Source organism: Bos javanicus, chromosome 5 (assembly GCF_032452875.1).
Source record: "Bos javanicus breed banteng chromosome 5, ARS-OSU_banteng_1.0, whole genome shotgun sequence".
In the NCBI taxonomy this organism is placed as follows: Eukaryota; Metazoa; Chordata; class Mammalia; order Artiodactyla; family Bovidae; genus Bos; species Bos javanicus.
In genome coordinates, this window is record NC_083872.1 from 72,414,867 (window position 1) to 72,434,407 (window position 19,541).

General features: G+C 43.2%; 1 protein-coding gene across 2 annotated transcripts in view; it reads right to left on the reverse strand.

Annotated features, from left to right (window-relative positions):
- LARGE1 (LARGE xylosyl- and glucuronyltransferase 1) overlaps positions 1–19,541 on the reverse strand; it is a 613,949-nt gene that overhangs the window by 84,325 nt on the left and 510,083 nt on the right. For both annotated transcript variants that reach the window (XM_061417244.1, XM_061417245.1), the window contains exons 8-9: positions 5,924–6,036; positions 3,970–4,095 (exon numbers count right to left, since the gene is read on the reverse strand). In XM_061417244.1, the coding sequence (XP_061273228.1) occupies positions 3,970–4,095; positions 5,924–6,036 (239 nt within the window). The remainder of the gene's footprint in view (positions 1–3,969; positions 4,096–5,923; positions 6,037–19,541) is intronic.

The window sequence follows — 19,541 nt, forward strand, 5'->3', positions numbered from 1 at the left end:
TTCCTGTTCACTAAATCTCTCTTCAGCTGCACTAATCTATTGCTTAACATATGCATTTAATTTATAATTTCAATAATTATATTTTTCACTTCTAAAAGTTCTAGTTGATCCAAATAGGCCTACTCATTTTTGGTAACCTCTTGTTCTTCTAACCTACTTTCAGTATTATTATTTTTTTAAATTTCTTATATCATACAAGGGAAAGCAAGGGAATTCTGGAAAAAACGTCTACTTCTGCTTCACTGACTACACTAAAGCCTTTGACTGTGTGGATCACAACAAACTGTGAAAAATTCTTAAAGAGATGGGAATACCAAACCACCTTACCAGCCTCCTAAGAAACCTGTATGCAGTTCAAGAAGCAACAGTTAGAACTGGACACAGAACAACAAAATTGGGAAAGGAGTATGGCAAGGCTGTGTACAGTCACCCTGCTTATTTAACTCATATGCAGAATACATCATGCAAATGTCAACTGTCAGGAAAAATATTAGTAACCTCAGATATGCAGAGGATACCAGAAAGTGAAGAGGAACTAAAGAGCCTCTTGATGAAAGTGAAAGAGGAGAGTGAAAAAGTTGGCTTAAAACTCAACATTCAGAAAACTAAGAGTATGGCATCCAGTCCAATCACTTCATGGCAAATAGATGGGGAAACAATGGAAACAGTGACAGACTTTATTATCTTGAGCTTCAAAATCACTGCAGATGGTGATTAAAGCCATGAAATTAAAAGACGTTTGCTCCTTGGAAGAAAAGCTCTGACAAACCTAGGTAACATATTTAAAAGCAGAGACATCACTGCCCACAAAGATCCGTATAGTCAAAGCTATGATTTTCCAATAGTCATGTATGGATGTGAGAATTGGACCATAAGGAAGGCTGAGTGCTGAAGAATTGATGCTTTCAAACTGCAGTGCTGGAGAAGACTTTTGAGAGTCCAAGGGATCTCCAGCCAGGAGATCAAACCAGTCAATCCTAAAGGAAATCAGTTCTGAATATTCACTGGAAGGACTGATGCTGAAGCTAAAGCTCCAATACTTTGGCCACGTGATGCAAAGAGCCGACTCATTAGAAAAGACCCTGATGCTGGGAGAGATTGAGGGCAAGGAAGAAGGGGCAACAGAGGATGAGATGGTTGGATGACATCATCGACTCAATGGACATAAGTTTCAGCAAACTCTGGGAGATGGTGAAAGACAACTATTATTCCATGCAACTCACGATAGCATTCCCTTGTTTGAACAAATAATTATACAGTTATCTACCTTGACACCAGGCTCCCAGCCACCAAGAATCAGCAAATACCCAGCAAGTAGCACATGTAGCTGCTTTTTATCAGTCTGGAGTTACACGTTATCATTGTTTTCTGGACTCTGCTTACTTCATTTACCATATGAACTGATCAACTATGCCTTCAAAACATTAAAAAAATTTTATGCAGCATATTTAAGTGTTCTTTATAAGGCTGTTTTTACTTTCCTCCCCTTTGAACTTTTTGTTCATGATTTTCTTAGAAAATGTGCATTTCATCTGTTTTCCTTATGTCTATGAAGTACATGGCCTATTGAACGAATTACATAAATGCCGATTGAAAGAATGAATAATGTAAGTACTTCTGTTTTAAATATTTTGCAATGAACTTCAACTGCGTTTAAAAAAACAGTTCGTTCTTTTTGACTCTGTGATCTTACTCCTGAGAAGGTGTGAACTTTGAGCTGTTGATTTTAACATATTTATATTTGCAAAAATTTGGAAACAACTAAAGTATCAGTTATGGCGATGTAATGGAAAAGTATAAAATTCCATGTATATTGTGACCATAAATAAGACATAACATGCACACGATGTAGACATGGACCACACACAAAATGTAGACACGGCCCAAAAGTCAGTAAGAAAAGGCTGACTTATTAGAAAAGTAAGGTTTGGTCCCCTTTTCCTTTTGATAACTTGCAATTATTGTTATCACATTGTTACCTGGGCAATGGGTATAATTTTTAATGAAATAAACTCTCTATGGATACACGTATCTTGTTCCTTTTTGTTATAGCCAGAGGGCAAACACGCTTGGTGTCAGACAGGCCTAGGTTAAATCGTTAAGCAGTCATTTAATAGCTGAAGTCAGCTCTTCACTCTTTCATTCTTTCACAACGATAGGTAAGGAATTCTTTTTTTTAATATATAAATGTATTTATTTTAATTAGAGGCTAATTACTTTATAATATTGTATTGGTTTTGCCATACATCAGCATGAATCCGCCACGGGTGTACACGTGTTCCCCATCCTGAAGCCCCCTCCCACCTCCATCCCCATACCATCCTTCTGGGTCATCCCAGTGCACCAGCCCCGAGCATCCTGTATCCTGCATCAAACCTGGACTGGTGATTTGTTTCACATATGATATTATACATGTTTCAATGCCATTCTTCCAAATCATCCCACCCTTGCCCTCTCCCACAGAGTCCAAAAGACTGTTCTATACATCTGGGTCTCTTTTGCTGTCTCGCATACAGGGTTATCGTTACCATCTTTCTAAATTCCATATATATGCGTTAGTATACTGTATTGGTGTTTTTCTTTCTGGCTTACTTCACTTTGTATAAAAGGCTCCAGTTTCATCCACCTCATTAGAACTGATTCAAATGTATTCTTAATGGCCGAGTAATACTCCATTGTGTATATGTTCCACAGCAAGGAATTCTGACACACCACTTAACTCCAGGCTCAGTCCCACAGTTCCTTTGGTACATAGGATGCCAGCAAAAAGGATTCAGTTTTCCTTATGTACCCAAGGGCTTCCTTTTCTACCTCTGCTTTGCTGTGGGAACAAGCTAGACTGGCCAGGTGATGGGACACAGTAGATACTAGAGGAGAAGCAAGTTGCGCTAGCCGCCAGACTCCTGGTCTGAAGCTGACCACAGACATTTGGCTAAGCCACTATCAGACAATCATCCAGCCAACTTTTAGACTGATCAACTAAATTGTCTACAATTAATGATTTAATTGATGATTAAATCAACGATTTAAGCCGTTATTAGAACAGCTTGTTATGCAGCATTATCTATGGCAGTAGGTAATTGATACATCCCTTCTTCTTTATCTAATGCTAGGCCCTACCGGGTGTGTTTGGAGACACTACAGTGAAGGCTTTTCTGTCACTGTCCCTTCTCCCTGGGGTTGAATGAGAAATTTATGCTATCATAAATAGCTATCCATATATGTGTGTTAGTTGCTCAATCATGACCGACTCTTTGCAACCCCATGGGGTATAGCCCACCAGGTCCCTCTGCCCATGGGATTTCCCAGGCAAGAATACTGTAGTGGTTGTCATTTCCTTCTCCAAGACCCTTCTTCAGGGGATCTTCCTGACTCTGGGATCGAACCTGGGTCTCCTGCATTGCCGGCAGACTCTTTACCATCTGAGCTACCAGGGAAGCCCTAGCTATCCATATAACTATTCAACAGCTCACCTCATGGATAGCTATCATAGCATCTGTCAGTTTTTTTTTTTAACATTTATTTCTTTACTTGTTTCTCTGTTCCTCTCTGCCAAGACTGATTTGAAAGTAGAAAATAAATTGTTCATATCCATATCTACAGCATCTGGCTGTATAACATCTACAGAGTAGACCCTCCCTAAATGCTTTGTTTGAATTAAATGATTGGATTTGGGGAGCTGACATGAACCCAAACAGCCAGCAGCAGGTGGCAGGAAACATAACCACACAAGCTGGTTCTTGTGCTGGGAGGCCTTATGCTTTCCAGAAAGCCCAAACAAGACGGGTGGGGAACCAAACAAAGAAGAAAAGCACATTCATTCTGCTCTCCTGCACCCTTCTCTCTTTCCCCACACTGCACACAGGCTCCGAGCCACTCATGCCCCATCTGGGTTCCCTCTGCCACTGCTGGGCACCTCACTTTACCCGGGGGGTGAGCTGATGCCCACCGGGGCTTTCCTTATCCTACCTTTAGGTCAGACACGTCTCTGTAGCACTGCTCGGAGCGGGTGTGGTCTGACAGCTGCACATTCCAGAAGCAGGGCAGCTGATACACGAGGAAGGGGTTTTGTTTGATGACAGCATTGAAAATGTCCTGGGGGATAAAAGCCAGAGACAACTGTCAGTCAAATGGGCTCAGCTTGTGATGCTGGCTCTCGAGGCATGACATCTCCTGTGCAATCTCTCATGAGCCTCCTGCTTGAAGCACAGGCTGGCTTGCCCTGCTGGGCATTTCCCGTGCCTTTTATCTCTAGAAACCAAGCAATCCTGTTTGGATAGATCCCCCTACACTAGGGGGAATGCCCCATGCTGACTTGATGTTCACGGGTCTTGCTGGTCTCAGTGATCCCCTTCCAGCAAAGGGACATGGGGGCAGACACAGAGCATCTTTTCCACTCGAGCTGGTATATAATAAATGAAGCCGCTTTTCTGGCCCGCTTCTTACCTCACAGAGGAACCCCATGTCATCCATCCTGAGCCTCCTGGAGAGGAAACTGTGTGATGACAAGTTGCTCTGCTGATTCAGGGGCTGAGACAAATGATACATCCTGCTTCAGCCGCATTTCCTGGGGCTCTGGGCAGACTTGATGATGGATGTGCCTGGGATTCCTATGGGCCAGGGTGCCTGTATCTGTGCTCCCCATCTCCAAATTCAACTCTGACTTTTCTATGGGGCTTTCCCTCTTTCCAGCTCTTCTTCAAGCTCCTGCACCACCAGGCCATGCTTATTAACTAGCTGCTGACAAGTGGAGCCGGAAGGTGAATTATGGGCCTTCACAGAAGGAGATGGCTGAATAAACTATCTTCTCTGGACATGGACATGCAATTGCTAGCTTTTGGGGACACACTCAAGTCACTGTGACCCGACTTGAAATATGATGATGGAGGACAATTTTCCCCTCAGGTTTAAAACAGCTACCTGGGTAATTTTTAACTCATCCATTATACCATATCTCCTGTATGAAAAAGGAAATTAGTTTCTGGCTGCTTGGGAAATACTGAATAATAACAATGCTAAAAAAAAAAAATAGTAAAGTAACCCTACAGAGTTTCTTGTTTTCCTTCATACTAGAAAACTCTGTAAGAATTCAATGAATCAGGCAGCTGAATGATGAGCAAAAACAAGGAGAGTGGGCTTGCTTTTTGGTTGAACAGGAAAGAATAACACGCAACGAACTCAGAGATATCTTTACATTTTGAGATGGCCACATATAACATGGGGATCTCAGAATCAAGATGTGTGACCCTAGTAGATTCAAAGTCAAAGGCTCAGCAGAAATGAGAAATGGGGGTTTTAGGAATTTATGTTAGTTGCTTGCTGGAGTTCATGGACTTTTTCAGACTGCCTGGATTAAAAGCTGATTTCACCAGCCAAGGAGGTTTGTCCCTTCTATTTAAATCCATTCCCCTTGAGGATGGGGGTCACAGTACAGGAGCTAAGCAAAAGGCGTGGCTTTAAAAGTTTGATTCTATTTGCCAAAAAGACAAATGAAATCTTGTCCGGGAAATATGCCTTGCATTTCAGAATCTCAGGGGGCAGGCACTGTGCATTCTGCATTGAGGTGAAGACCGTGACCTCCTCTTAACACACCAAACTATCACTTACTTGAGAGTCTACATCAATAAACTATGGACTTTCTGAGGCCAAGGATTCTGTCCTTCGTTTATCCCTGTAATCCTGTTTCTGAACATAGTTCCTGGCACGCACAGTGTGCAGGAAAAAGTGTGATGAAAACGGATGAACAGGGGGAATGAACTAAGGAGAGGGCTGTGGTCTTCGGCTGGCAAGAATGAAGCAGATTTATCCAAGTATGAAGTCATGCAAGAGCTGGAAAAATAATGTAGACCCAGCCCCATGCAAGTTTGAGAAGCAGCACACCGGGGGCTTGGGAATAACCATACCTTTTAGGCTGGTGACTCACCTGATCGGCTAAGGACGTAGAGAGCATGCCCATCAGCTCCCTCTCTGCAGTCAGCCTCCACATCTGCTCCCACTTCATCTTCCGCAGCTTATCTAGAAGCAGCAGGATCACCCCTGGACAACAGTATAGGATGAAACAGAGGAAAAAAACCACAGATAAGAGAGTGAGCCAGGCACGCCTGACCATGTGTTTTGGAGACGAACACGCCTGGGTTCACCCCAGGCTCTGCCAGGTACTTGGTATGAGACGTTAAATAGTCTCTCTGAAATATCCTCACTGTATGGAGAATATTAACACAGATTTCAGAAGCTGCTGCAGGGAACAAGTGAGATGGGCAAAGGAGCCTAGCACTCCCTGGAGATGGATGGTGGTGATGGTCGTATAACATTGTGAATGTACCTAATGCCATTGAACTGTACACTTAAAGACGGTTAAAATGGCATTTTTATGTTTTGTATATTTTACCACCAGAAAAAAGAAAAAAAGAGCCTAGCACTGTACACCTGACACATGGTACATACCCTGTAAACACAGATTCTCTCCTGTTTTTCCCCAGATAAATGACAACCTACCGAGGGTTAGCTGATAGATGGTGTTTGTACAACCTGTGTCATTTATCTTTACAGAAACAAAGCAGATCCTCTCCAACTTTATTATGGGTATGTCTTTGCCAATTTGCTTTATACCTCCTGACAAGCCATATGAGCTCATTGCAGTATTGCTGGTTTTAATAGCTTTCTTTGGCCCAATGCATTAGACACAGGCAGAAACTAAGGTGAAGGCTGTGCTGACGCTGGGTGTTCAAGATGGGGCCCCAGGAGCCTTCAAGTTCATAAGAAACTAATTGTCAGAGGTTGCTTCCTCCTCCTCTCTACCCTCTTTTTAGTGTTGGGGGCGGTTTATGGGAGAGTCGTGAGTGAATGGGGTGATTGTATAGGAAGGGAAGGGATTTCCTGGTAGCTCAGTGGTAAAGAATCTACCTGCCAGTGCAGGAGATGCGGGTTTGATCCCTGGGTCAGAAAGATCCCCTGGAGAAGGAAATGGCAACCCACTTCAGTATTCTTGTCCAGGGGAAATCCCATGGACAGAGGAGCCTGGTGGGCTACAGTTCATGGGTTTGCAAAGAGTTGAACAGAGCACACTCTACCACACAGGAACGGCAATTGTCATTTTATACACCTTTGTATTTTTAAAAATGTTAAAAACAATTAAATGTATTATTCGGGTAAAAATAAATTAGTAAAAGTCTAAAAAGAAAAGTACATTCTTGGCTTAGCTGAATAGCTTAGGAGCGAGTGTCTACTAACTGGTTGGTGAGCATATGCAGAGAACGCACACGGCACAGAACACAACAGCGAGAAGGACACCCTGCAGGCTACTGCAGTTAATTTGGTGGATGGAGCCGTGGCACCCATGGGCTCCCAAATCAATCCTCCTCAGGAAGCTTAGCTCAGCAGAACAGTCGGTGGAGAAAACTCCGGGCAGCTGAAAAATGATCTTACTTGATACCTAGTACATACATTTCTAAGACTGTTGGAAAGAAACTGATTCCCCAAATCACACATGAATGTCAGCACTGAGACTTTTTTAAAAAACTTATTCCAGTGGAACATATTTGGAGAAAAAAGTATATTTACTATTTTGTGAAAGGTGTTTTGTCCATTGGGTAGAGTTGAAATAAAAAAAAAAAAACATATATATGGTTATGGCAAGAATGGGGTAATACACACAGATCTGAACTTGTAAGTCAAAAGGGCAAATCATACCTATTGCACATCTCCCTGGTGCTTTGTTAGGTTTTTTTGGCACATGGATAAGCTAGATATTGTCATCCTTATTTTGCAGGTGGGGAGGCTGAGTGGGGTAGACGCTGGGTCAGACACTTAAACAGTTTACTGTGTAAGAGCAGTTCTATGAGATCCAAAGTCAGATCTGCCTGACTCCAAAGCCAGAGCTTCTTCAGCGACACCACATAGACCAGAGGCCCAGCAATGTCTCTCTGGAGTTCTGTGACTCAGACCAAGACTTGTTCATTTTCTGACTTTTGGTTTCTACCTGGGTTGTTGTAGTTTAGTTGCTAAGTTGTGTCCAACTCTTTTTCAACCCCATGGACTGTAGCCTGTCAGGCTCCTCCGTCCATGGGATTTTCCAGGCTGGAGTGGGTTGCCATTTCCTTCACCAGGGGACCTTCCTGACCCAGGGATTGAACTCCCATGTCTTCTGCATTGTAGGCTGATTCTTTACCATTGAGCCACCAGGGCTACTTGCCTTTGCAAACTCAGAAAACTGCCGCGTGCCCCCAGTGGTAGGCTGGTAAATTTTTAACCATGAGCATTGCAAAAAATGCCAAGAAGGCTAAGTGGTTGTCTGAGGAGGTCTTACAAATAGCTGAGAAAAGGAGAGAAGGGAAAGGCAAAGGAGAAAGGGAAAGATATACCCAACAGAATGCTGCAGAGTTCCAGAAAACAGCAAGGAGAGAGAAGAAAGCCTTCATAAGTAAACAATGCAAAGAAACAGAGGAAAACAACAGATTGGGAAAGATTAGAGATCTCTTCAGGAAAATTGGAGAACCAAGGGAAGATTTCATGCAAAGATCAGCACAATAAAGGACAGAAATCATATGGATCTAACAGAAGAGATTTAGAAAAAGTGGCAAGAATACATAGGAAAAGTATACAAGAAAGTCTTAATGACCTGGATAACCATGATGATGTGGTCACTCACCTAGAGCCAGACATCCTAGAATGTGAAGTCAAATGGGCCTTAGGAAACATTACTATGAAAAAAGCTAGAGGAGGTGATGGAATTCCAGCTGAGCTATTTCAAACCTCAAAAGATGATGCTGTGAAAGTGCTGCACTCAATATGCCAGCAAATTTGGAAAACTCAGCAGTGGCCACAGGGCTGTGAAAGGTCAGTTTTTACTCCAATCCCAAATAAGGGAAATGCCAAAGAATGTTCAAATTCCCATACAACTGTGTTCATTTCATATGCTAGCAAGGTAATGCTCAAAATCCTTCAAGCTAGGCTTCAGCAGTATGTGAACTGAGAACTTCCAGATGTACAAGTTGGGTTAGAAAAGACAGAGGAGCCAGAGATCAAATTGCCAACATCCGCTGGATCACAGATAAAGCAAGAGAATTTCAGAAAACGACCTACTTCAGCTCCATTGACTATGCTAAAGCCTTTGACTGTGTGGATCACAACAAACTGTGGAAAATTCTTAAAGAGATGGGAATACCAGACCACCTGTCCTGCCTCCTGAAAATCTGTATGAAGGTCAAGAAGCAACAGTTAGAACCCAGACATGGAACAACTGACTGGTTCTAAATTGGGAAAGGAGTACATCAAGACTGTATATTGTCACCCTGCTTACTTAACTTATATGCAGAGTACATTATGTGAAATGTTGGGCTGGATGAATCACAAGTGGGAATCAAGATTGCCAGGAGAAATATAAACAACCTCAGATATGTGAATGATACCACCCTAATGGCAGAAAGCAAAGAGGAACTAAAGTGCTTCTTGATGAGGGTTAAAAAGGAGGGTGAAAAAGCTGGCTTAAAACTCAATATTCAAAAAAATAAGATCATGGCATCCAGTCCCATTACTTCATGGCAAATAGATCGGAAAAAGTGGAAACAGTGACATATTTTATTTTCTTGGGCTCCAAAATCACTGTGGATGGTGCCTGCAGCAATGAAATTAAAAGACATTGCTCTTTGGAAGAAAAGCTATGACAAACCTAGATAGAGTATTAAAAAAGCAGAGGTATCACGTTGGTGACAAAAGTCCGTATAGTCAAAGCTATGGATTTTCCAGTAGTCATGTACAGATATGCGAGTTGGGCCATAAAGAAGGCTGCAAGGCTGAGCACCAAATGATGCTTTAAACTGTGGTGCTGGAGAAGATTCTCGAGAGTCTCCTGGACAAGGAGATCAAACCAGTCAATCCTACAGGAAATTTACTCTGAATATTCATGGGAAGGACTGACACTGAAGCTCTAAAACTTTAAAAGTGTCTGGTATAAGCCATGATTTATGATTTTCTACCTTGAAATAAAGATTCCATGACATTAAAAAAGTTACTGAGTACAGTAGAAACTGTTCTCAATACTGCTGACTTGAGAAATATTGATAATAAATGTCTATACGCACTCATTTATGAACCTAAATTATTTGGTCTTTCTAAAAATCCCCTTGTGCAGGTACAATGAACTGGACACTTAAAAACTGTGAGATATTGCCAGGTCCATATTGCTTCTTAGTCTTCTGTCAATAGGTAGCTTAAGACTCTTGAGAGTCCCTTGGACTACAAGGAGGTCAAACCAGTCAATCCTAAAAGAAATCAGTCCTGAATATTCATTGGAAGGACTGATGCTGAAGTTGAAGCTCCAATACTTTGGCCACCTAATGCGAAGGACTGACTCATTGGAAAAGACTCTGATGCTGGGAAAGATTGAAGGCAGGAGGAGAATAGGATGACAGAGGATGAGATGGTTGGATGGCATCGCTGACTCAATGGACATGAGTTTGAGCAAACTCCAGAAGATGGTGCAGGACATGGAAGCCTGGTGTGCTGCAGTCCACAGGGTCACAAAGAGTCGGACTCGACTGAGCTACTGAACAGCAACAGCTTAGGGGCTCATCACTTAAGCACTTTTGTGACTAGGATCTCCCTTCGGGATATTGCAAGCAGCTGCCAAGGCATACAACCCACAGAAAATGAAAAAAAAAGAAGATTGAAGGAAAGAAAATACACTCCAGAGCTTCGTGATGGCTCAGTGGTAAAGAATCCACCTGCCAATGCAGGAGACACGAGTTGGATTCCTGATCAGGAAAGATCCCACATGCCGCAGGGCAACTAAGCCTGTGCACCACTACAGCCTGTGCTCCGGAGCCCGGAAGCCACAACTACAGAAGCCCGCGCACCCTAGAGCCTCAACAGAAGCCATATCAACAATGAGCTCACATATCGCAGCTAGAGAGTAGATCCCACTGGCCACAACTAGAGAAAAGTCTGCTCAGCAGTGAAGATCCAGCACAGTAAAAAAAAAAAAAAAAAAGACAAAAATTAATGATTTAAGAAAAAGAAAATACACTCCAAGTATTTACAATCATGTATATAATTGTGTCCTCAAGCAGCTAAGGAGCCTGTTAAGCTGTTAAATATAATCACATGGGTATGTACTTGTAAGATAATCTTTCTGTCTTGTCAAAGGTGGGGAATTTGTACCTAGATTATACAAGAGCTGAAAAACAACATTTCCAAGGGAACCACAACTCTCAGTACTTATTGACATCACTCCTACGGTACTGAGAGTTGCCCTGATGAATGATTGTGAAGGCCTCTGGAAATATGAAGTGGTACATAAAAGCTTGTAAATAACAGTTACAGAAACTATACATTTCTTCATTAAGGTACCTAATTATCACTCATTGAACTGGCTTGATTCCCACTCGAATTAACACAAATTAATGGGTACACACACAATGTGGGAGGAAGCTTTTTCAGTGAACCCTAGTTAAAAATGATGAAAATGGCTCCTTCTGCAATTGGACCCTTTCAAGCTGAAACAACACAGCTTTGGCTTTGGAATATGGGCCCCAGGACAGAGACTGACACTGCTTCCTGCTGTCAGGGGGACAGAGGTGCCAAAAAGCTTGACTCTGGCCTTTGCCTGGCATTTGCTGCTACGTGATCTGCCATTTCTATTCTTGCCGTTGGGGTCTGGGAGCGAAGAGCGAGCCCTTGGCCCCGGAGGCCAGAGCTCTGCACGGAGGCAGCATGCCTGGAATTTGAAAAGCCCTCCCAATGGAGCTGGCTGGTATGCGTGGGGCTTGCACAGCCTTACCTTCTGCTGCTGTGCTGGGAGCTTAAGAGACTAACACTAAATAAATAAATGAATAAATAAATGAAAAATCAAAGGCTTCTCCTGTGAACATCTGGTCCAGTGGTGGGGCGTTTCATCTCTGGATCAGAGGACAATGTTTCTTTTTCCCAAACTGAATATGTAGTAACAGCTTGATAGCCAATATGGCAGGGAGAGGAGGCTGGATGTGAATGCAGAGACAGAATATAACGCTTTAAAAAAAAAAATGAGCCAGATACTGATTTTTTTTTTTAACCACTGCAACTGCAAGAGGGAAGCAGAATAAAAATGGTGACAAGCTGATGAGTGTCACCTGCCATTTATTAAGCAACTGCTGTATCCGAAAGACAAGGTGCATGACCTAGATAACCTCCAACTCTTATGATGGGCCAGCTAGGTTCATGGAATTATTTCCATTTTTGAGACGAAGAAACTAAGGCTCTTGTCTAGCTGGTAGGTGACCAAATTCTTCTCACTCTTAGCCCTGTGGCCTTTTGAGCTACACTAGATCACCTGTGGTAGTGTGCGTCTGTGTACATGACCATAGTAAATATGGCGAGACTTCGCTGAATCTGTGACCTGAAGCCAAAACAAGCCAGGGAGCTCCTAGAGCAACAGTTAGGGAATGTTTGGAGGATTCTGTGAAGACCACAGGCCAAAATCAGATTGCTTGTGTCAGAACCTGGAAGAAACCAAGCATACAAAGACAGGAGAGACAGGGAGCCCTGTGTGACTGAGGCTGCTCATGTAGGTGGAGTCTGAACCTGTGTAAGGGACCAGGGGTTTCAGCCAAGAATAATTTAAAACAGTGTGCTGTTCTATAGCTAACATGTCAATTCCCCTCCCGCATGGCACAGAAATTCTCTTCTTTCTGTATCTGAGTCCACAACTAACCTCTTAGCCTGTGCTGTACCACCTCCTGCAGGCCAGGAGAATCCCTTAAAACCCTTCCAGCAAAGGGAAGACCTCAAGCTCGTATTAAAGAAAATCTGCTGTTTAAGAGGAGGTTCTGGGACTTTCCTGGTGTTTTTCACTGGTTAAGACTCCATGCTCCAAGGAGTCTGGGTTTGATCCTTAGCCAGGGAACTGGATCCCACATGCCACAGCTAAAGATTGCATACCACAGCTAAAAAGGTCACCGTGACTCAGTGCTAAAGAATCTTCCTGTAATGTAGGAGATGCAAGAGACACAGGTTCTATCCCTGGGTTGGGAAGACCCCCTGAAGGACGAAATGGCAACCGACTCCAGTACTCTCATCTGGGAAATCTCAAGGACACAGGAGCCTGGCAGACTATAGTCCATAGGACCGAAAAGGGTTGGCCATGACTTAACAACTGAGAATGCATGCTGCAACGAAGATCAAAGATCCTTTGTGCTACAACTAAGACCTGGCACAGTTAAATAAATACTTTTTTTAAAAAAAAGTAAAAAATGAGGTTTTGCCTCTGTTTTCTTTCTTTCCATCCATGCAGTCTGCTTTCAAGCTTCAGCCAAGCTAAAGAATATGGCTGGGACAGACTAAAGGTCAATTCCAATCACGTGCTTACTTAAATCAGAAGAAACTGAGGTACAAAGTGGCTACTTGATGCCTTCGACCAGTGGAGAACAAATTTCAGATTAAACCTTTTATTCCCAGAGGCAGTGTTTCCCACAGTATGTTCCATGGCTTGCTGCAGGATGCTAACAGATGTTATGGGAAGCAGGGTCTGCTATGTTAAATAAGTTTAGGAGATAGGGGGTTAAATACAGTTAAACTGTGGTGGTTTTATCAATGTGCCTGGTGAATCTCAAAGGTGGTTACTGCATCTGACACTTTCTAGATTTATTTACCAGGATCTCTCCCCCAGGAAACTGGTAGAATATTGCTTTTTCCCTTTGCCTGAGTCCTCTCTGGCTTCTGTCTGCATTTTCTCAACTTTCTGCCTGCACTTCAAGGGCTGATATATGAAAATGGAAGTCTATCCCTTGGTCCTTCCTTTAGCCCTTCCTGTAGCTTTGCTGGCTTTATCAAAGAAACAAAACTTTAAGTGGAGATGGAGTGGTTGTCTACGCAGGAGCCTCTGGGGAAGATGCCGGCTCTCATCCTAGAAATGTTTATGACAATGTCCCACATAATTCTGACTTTCCTCTCTTCTGCTTTGAAGCACTAGAGTTCTCTTCTTATGCATGATGACCCAATGGAAAGTGAATTTATTAAAATTCGCTTAATTTAAAATCCCCTGCTGATTTTACCTAGGACTTACTTTTGATCATATAAATTAAAAGGTTCTGCTTTTTGCTTTTAAGTGTTTTCCTTTTCAAAAATTCTTTATCAGAGAGAGAGAATATAGAAATCCTTTCTCCTGAAGCGTTCCCTGACTTTGCTGGGGTTTCTGAAAGTGTGAATGGATGAAGTATAAAAAGCAGCTCAATCTTATAAAAGGCTGGTGGTAATTCACTCACTCACTTACTTATTCGTTCATTCAATAAATGTCTATCAAGTGACTTTTACATGCTAGGCACTAGGTATACAAAGATGAACAACACAGCAGTCCCGGCTCTCAAGAGCCTGGAGGTGTTTGGGGCACTGAAATAAGAAAGGTGTGTTTTGGGCAAGCAAGGTTGGTTCAAAAAGAGGTGAGTTCAGATCTCACATCATAGGGAGTGGTCCTTTAAGAGCATACAATGTTACCATAATCTCTTCTTCTCACTGAACAGAGCTGTGATAGGAGGAAGAACATAAAGGGTTTCAGTTCAGTTCAGTTCAGTCGCTCAGTGTGTCCGACTCTTCGTGACTCCATGAATTGCAGCACGAGAGGCCTCCCTGTCCATCACCAACTCCCAGAGTTCACTCGGACTCATGTCCATTGAGTCAGTGATATCATCCAGCCATCTCATCCTCTGTCGTCCCCTTCTCCTCCTGCCCCCAATCTCTCCCAGCATCAGAGTCTTTTCCAATGAGTCAACTCTTCGCATGAGGTGGCCAAAGTACTGGAGTTTCAGTTTTAGCATCATTCCTTCCAAAGAAATCCCAGGGCTGATCTCCTTCAGAATGGACTGGTTGGATCTCCTTGCAGTCCAAAGGACTTTCAAGAGTCTTCTCCAACACCACAGTTCAAAAGCATCAATTCTTCGGTGCTCAGCCTTCTTCACAGTCCAACTCTCACATCCATACATGACTACTGGAAAAACCATAGCCTTGACTAGATGGACCTCTGTTGGCAAAGTAATGTCTCCGCTTTTGAATATACTATCTAGGTTGGTCATTCCCATCTCTTTCAGAATTTTCCACAGTTTATTGTGATCCACACAGTCAAAGGCTTTGGCATAGTCAATAAAGCTGAAATAGATGTTTTTCTGGAACTCTTTTGCTTTTTCTATGATCCAGTGGATGTTGGCAATTTGGTCTCTGGTTCCTCTGCCTTTTCTAAAACCAGCTTGAACATCAGGAAGTTCACGGTTCACATATTGCTGAAGCCTGGCTTGGAGAATTTTGAGCATTACTTTACTAGCGTGTGAGATGAGTGCAATTGTGCGGTAGTTTGAGCATTCTTTGGCATTGCCTTTCTTTGGGATTGGAATGAAAACTGACCTTTTCCAGTCCTGTGGCCACTGCTGAGTTTTCCAAATTTGCTGGCATATTGAGTGCAGCACTTTCACAGCATCATCTTTCAGGATTTGAAACAGCTCAACTGGAATTCCATCACCTCCACTAGCTTTGTTCGTAGTGATGCTTTCTAAGGCCCACTTGACTTCACATTCCAGGATGTCCTGTCAGTGATCACATCATCGTAATTATCTGGGTTGTGAAGATCTTTTTTGTACAGTTCTTCTGTGCATTTTTGCCACCTCTTCTTAATATCTTCTGCTTCTGTTAGGTCCATACCATTTCTGTCCTGTATCGAGCCCATCTTTGCATGAAATGTTCCCTTGGTATCTCTAATTTTCTTGAAGAGATCTCTAGTCTTTCCCATTCTGTTGTTTTCCTCTATTTCTTTGCACTGGTCGCTGAGGAAGGCTTTCTTGTCTCTTCTTGCTATTCTTTGGAACTCTGCATTCAGATGCTTATATCTTTCCTTTTCTCCTTTGCTTTTGGCTTCTCTTCTTTTCACAGCTATTTGTAAGGCTTCCCAGATAGCCATTTTGCTTTTTTGCATTTCTTTTCCATGGGGATGGTGTGGTTGGCAAATACCTTTTAACCACTCCTTTTATAGTGAACTTATATTGAAGTATTATTAATATATACACTCATAAAAGTATATAGATCTTAAGTACATAGTGTGATGAATTTTCACAAAGTGAAATTACTGTTTTAACTGGAACTTGGACTAAGAAACAGAACATCACAGACAGACCAGAATCTCTCTTACTGTGGGCTCAAAGTCACATACATACACACCGCCCTGCTGTGATCCTGAATTCTCACACCATAGTTCAGTTTCATCAGGTTCCGCCAGCTAGCAGTGCATGCTCAGTCATGTCCAACTCTCTGCAACCCCATGGACTGAGCTCCCTCCAGACTCCTCTGTCTTCGGAATTTTTAGGCCAGGAATACTGGGGCGGGGGGTGGGGGGTGGGGGGAGGGGGTTGCCATTTCCTGTTCCAGGGGATCTTCTGGACGCAGGGATTGAGCCTGTGTTTCTTGTGTCTCCTGCATTGACAAGTGGATTCTTTACCAACTGTGCCACCTGGGATACCTCATCAGGTTCTGAATTATACATAAATTGAATCATACAGTATGGACTCCTTTTATGCCTGGCCTTTTGGCTCAATATTAAATCTGTGAAACCCATTCATGTTACTGCACGTCATTGTAGTCTGTTCACTTAACGCTGCATTGTTACCTACACTATGAACATATCTCACCCTGCTTCTCCACTACATTGCTGACAGACATGTAGCTTGTTTTCAGTTCTGAAAGCTGATATAACATTCTGGAATGTGTCTCTGGGTGTCACAGGTATGCATTTCTGTTGAGTGCAAACCTACTGTACTTAAGGTAGTTATTAAAGACTTCAGCCCATCTCTTTCAGTTTGAAGAAAGTGTTTTTTGGATTTGTATAGGGGAAAAATACAGAGTGTCCAAGATTTTGATCTTAAAATGACCACTGAGCAAAACGGGACATGTTATGATGCTTAGAAAAGTCAGGAGTGGGTGCAAAAGCCAAGGACAGTGCCGAGCCTGCCTAGGGGTCCTAAGGCCCACAGACTTTCTATCAGGAACAGAAAAATAACTACTCTGTGAAGAGAAGTCAGATCTGCTGCCTGGCTTGTCGGCATGCAGATTTTAATTTTTAACAAATAATGAGCCTGCATCTCCCTACCAGTCTGGCTAGATGCTTTGCTGCACAAGATGATGTCTCATTTGCTCACCAAGGGCGATACGGCTTGGGAGGCCAAACGTGTGGACCAGCCGAATGTGCACTAGAGCCTGACTGAACACGGCGCTAATGGACAGCAGAAGGGCAAGGAGAATTTCTGCAACTTCCAACTTAAACAAAGTCAACCCACACGGAAGGGCACCCTACGTATCTTCATTGCTAACTTGCTCACACACTTGAAGGAAAAGTAGGCGCTGAAAGAACAGCTGGTGAAGAACGTAGAGCTCATGGCCTTCAGACAGAATCGCTTGGGATCCCTGGTGGCTGGTTTCCCACTGGAAACACTGCAATGGACCAGAGGGAGGGAGGCAGGAGGGGGCGGTCCTCTTGGCACACTCTTGGGTCTGGGCAGTGCTTCCAGCAGGGCCTGTCTCCCATCCCCTGCAGCTTCTGCCAGGCAGCTACCCTTCACAGCTCAAAGTCTCAACTGGTGTCTGACAGCATCACCTCCTTCGCATCCTGTTATGGGCTGAACTATGTCCTCCCCCTAATTCATATGCTGGAGTCCTAACCCCCACCCAGGACCTCAGGATGTGACTATATTCGGAGGGAGGGTCTTCAAAGAAGTGTTAAAGTCATGAATGCGGGCCCTAATTCAGAAGGAACAGTTATCCTTATGAGAGGAGGACATCTGGACAGACAGGCAGAGAGGGGACCATGTGAACACACCAGGAGAAGACAGCCATCTTGTGAGTAAAGGCTGGAGGCCTCAGAAAGAACCAACCCTTGATCTTGGACTTTCAGCCTCCAGAACCGTAAGAAAATAAATTCTGCTAAGCCGCCCAGTCCGTGGTCCTTAGTGACAGTGGCCTCAGGAAACTAACACGTATCTCTTGGCCCAGAGCTGGTAACAGTGACCACTTCTGCTGGTCTCTGGGGCCTCAGCCTGCTTGCTGATACATCAATGCTCTCTGTCCACTCCATAAACAGTCCTTTCATTAAAAGAACTGGAATTAATCTGATAAGATGATGGGCTCCTATTACACGTATGTTATTTTATTTAATTCCCTGGACTGCCCCCATGGAAACTGGAATGATCATGCATATTCTGGGCTTCCTTGGTGGTTCAGTGGTAAAGAATCTGCCTGCCAAAGCAGGAGACATGAGTTCGATCCCTGGGTCATGAAGATCCCCTGGAGAAGGAAATGGAAACTCAAATATTCTTGCCTGGGAAAGCCCATGGACAGAGGAGCCCGGCAGGCTACAACTCATGCAAAGAGTTTGCCATGACTTACTGACTAAAGAACAACAACAATGCTTATTTTATGGATAAGGAAATTGAGGCTCAGAGAGGTCATACAGCTCATGAGTGGCAGAGCTGGTATTTCCACTGAGGTCTTCCTGACCCCAGTGGCAGTGTGGCTGACTGGCTCTGCAGGCCTGCAGCATGCTGAACAAACAGGCATGAATCAAAGGCCAATAATGCTGTATTGTTACCCACGCTATGAATATATCTCACCCTAGTTATACATTACTTTGCTAATGGATATGTGGGTGGTTTCCAATTTTGAAAGCTGACATAATATTCTTGAACATGTCTTTTGGTGTCATAGGTATGCATTTCTGTTGAGTTCAAACCTACTGTAGTTAAGGTAGTTATTAAAGATTCTTCAGCCTGTCTCAGTTTGAATAAAGAAGTCCATCGAGTAGGAAGGACTCACAGACATCATCCAGGGCAATCTCTTAATTTGCCATAAATAGAGAAATCAAAACTCAGAGAAGTGAGCTCAATGTCCTAAAGCCAGGATGCTTACGCAAGTGGCAGAATCAGGATTTGAGTGTAAGTCTTCTGACTCCAGTTTCAGTACTTTTTGTTGCTTCCCTGACTAGTTTGAGAAAGATCGTAAGAAGAGAGTCCCCTCTCAAGTCCCACATTTGGATCACCTGGGGGAATTGACACAAAGATCAGAGTAAGGTCCCAGCATCCATCCACATGTCAGCTCCCCGTTTACCAGCTCTATGACCTTGGCTATGTGCCCAAATTACTGCTCTATGTACTCCTCTGTAAAATAGGTATAAATAATGACTCATAGGACTGTGGCAAGGTTTAAATAAAACAGACCACTTAGCATAGTGACTAATACAAAGGCTTTGTGGTTGTTTAGTTGCTAAATCATGTTGGTCTCCTTTGCAATCCCATGGACTGTAGCTCACCAGGCTCCTGTGTCCATTGGATTTTCCAGGCAAGAATACTGGAGTGGGTTGCCATTTCCTTCTCCAGGGGATCTTACTGACCCCGGGATTGAACCCAGGTCTCCTGCATTGCAGGCAGATTCTTTGCCATCTAAGCCACCATGGAAGCCCAATACAAAGGGTAGTCTCAATTAAATAAGAGCCACAGGTACCGCCTGGGGAAGATTTTTTTAAAACCCAAACTAAGCTCTTA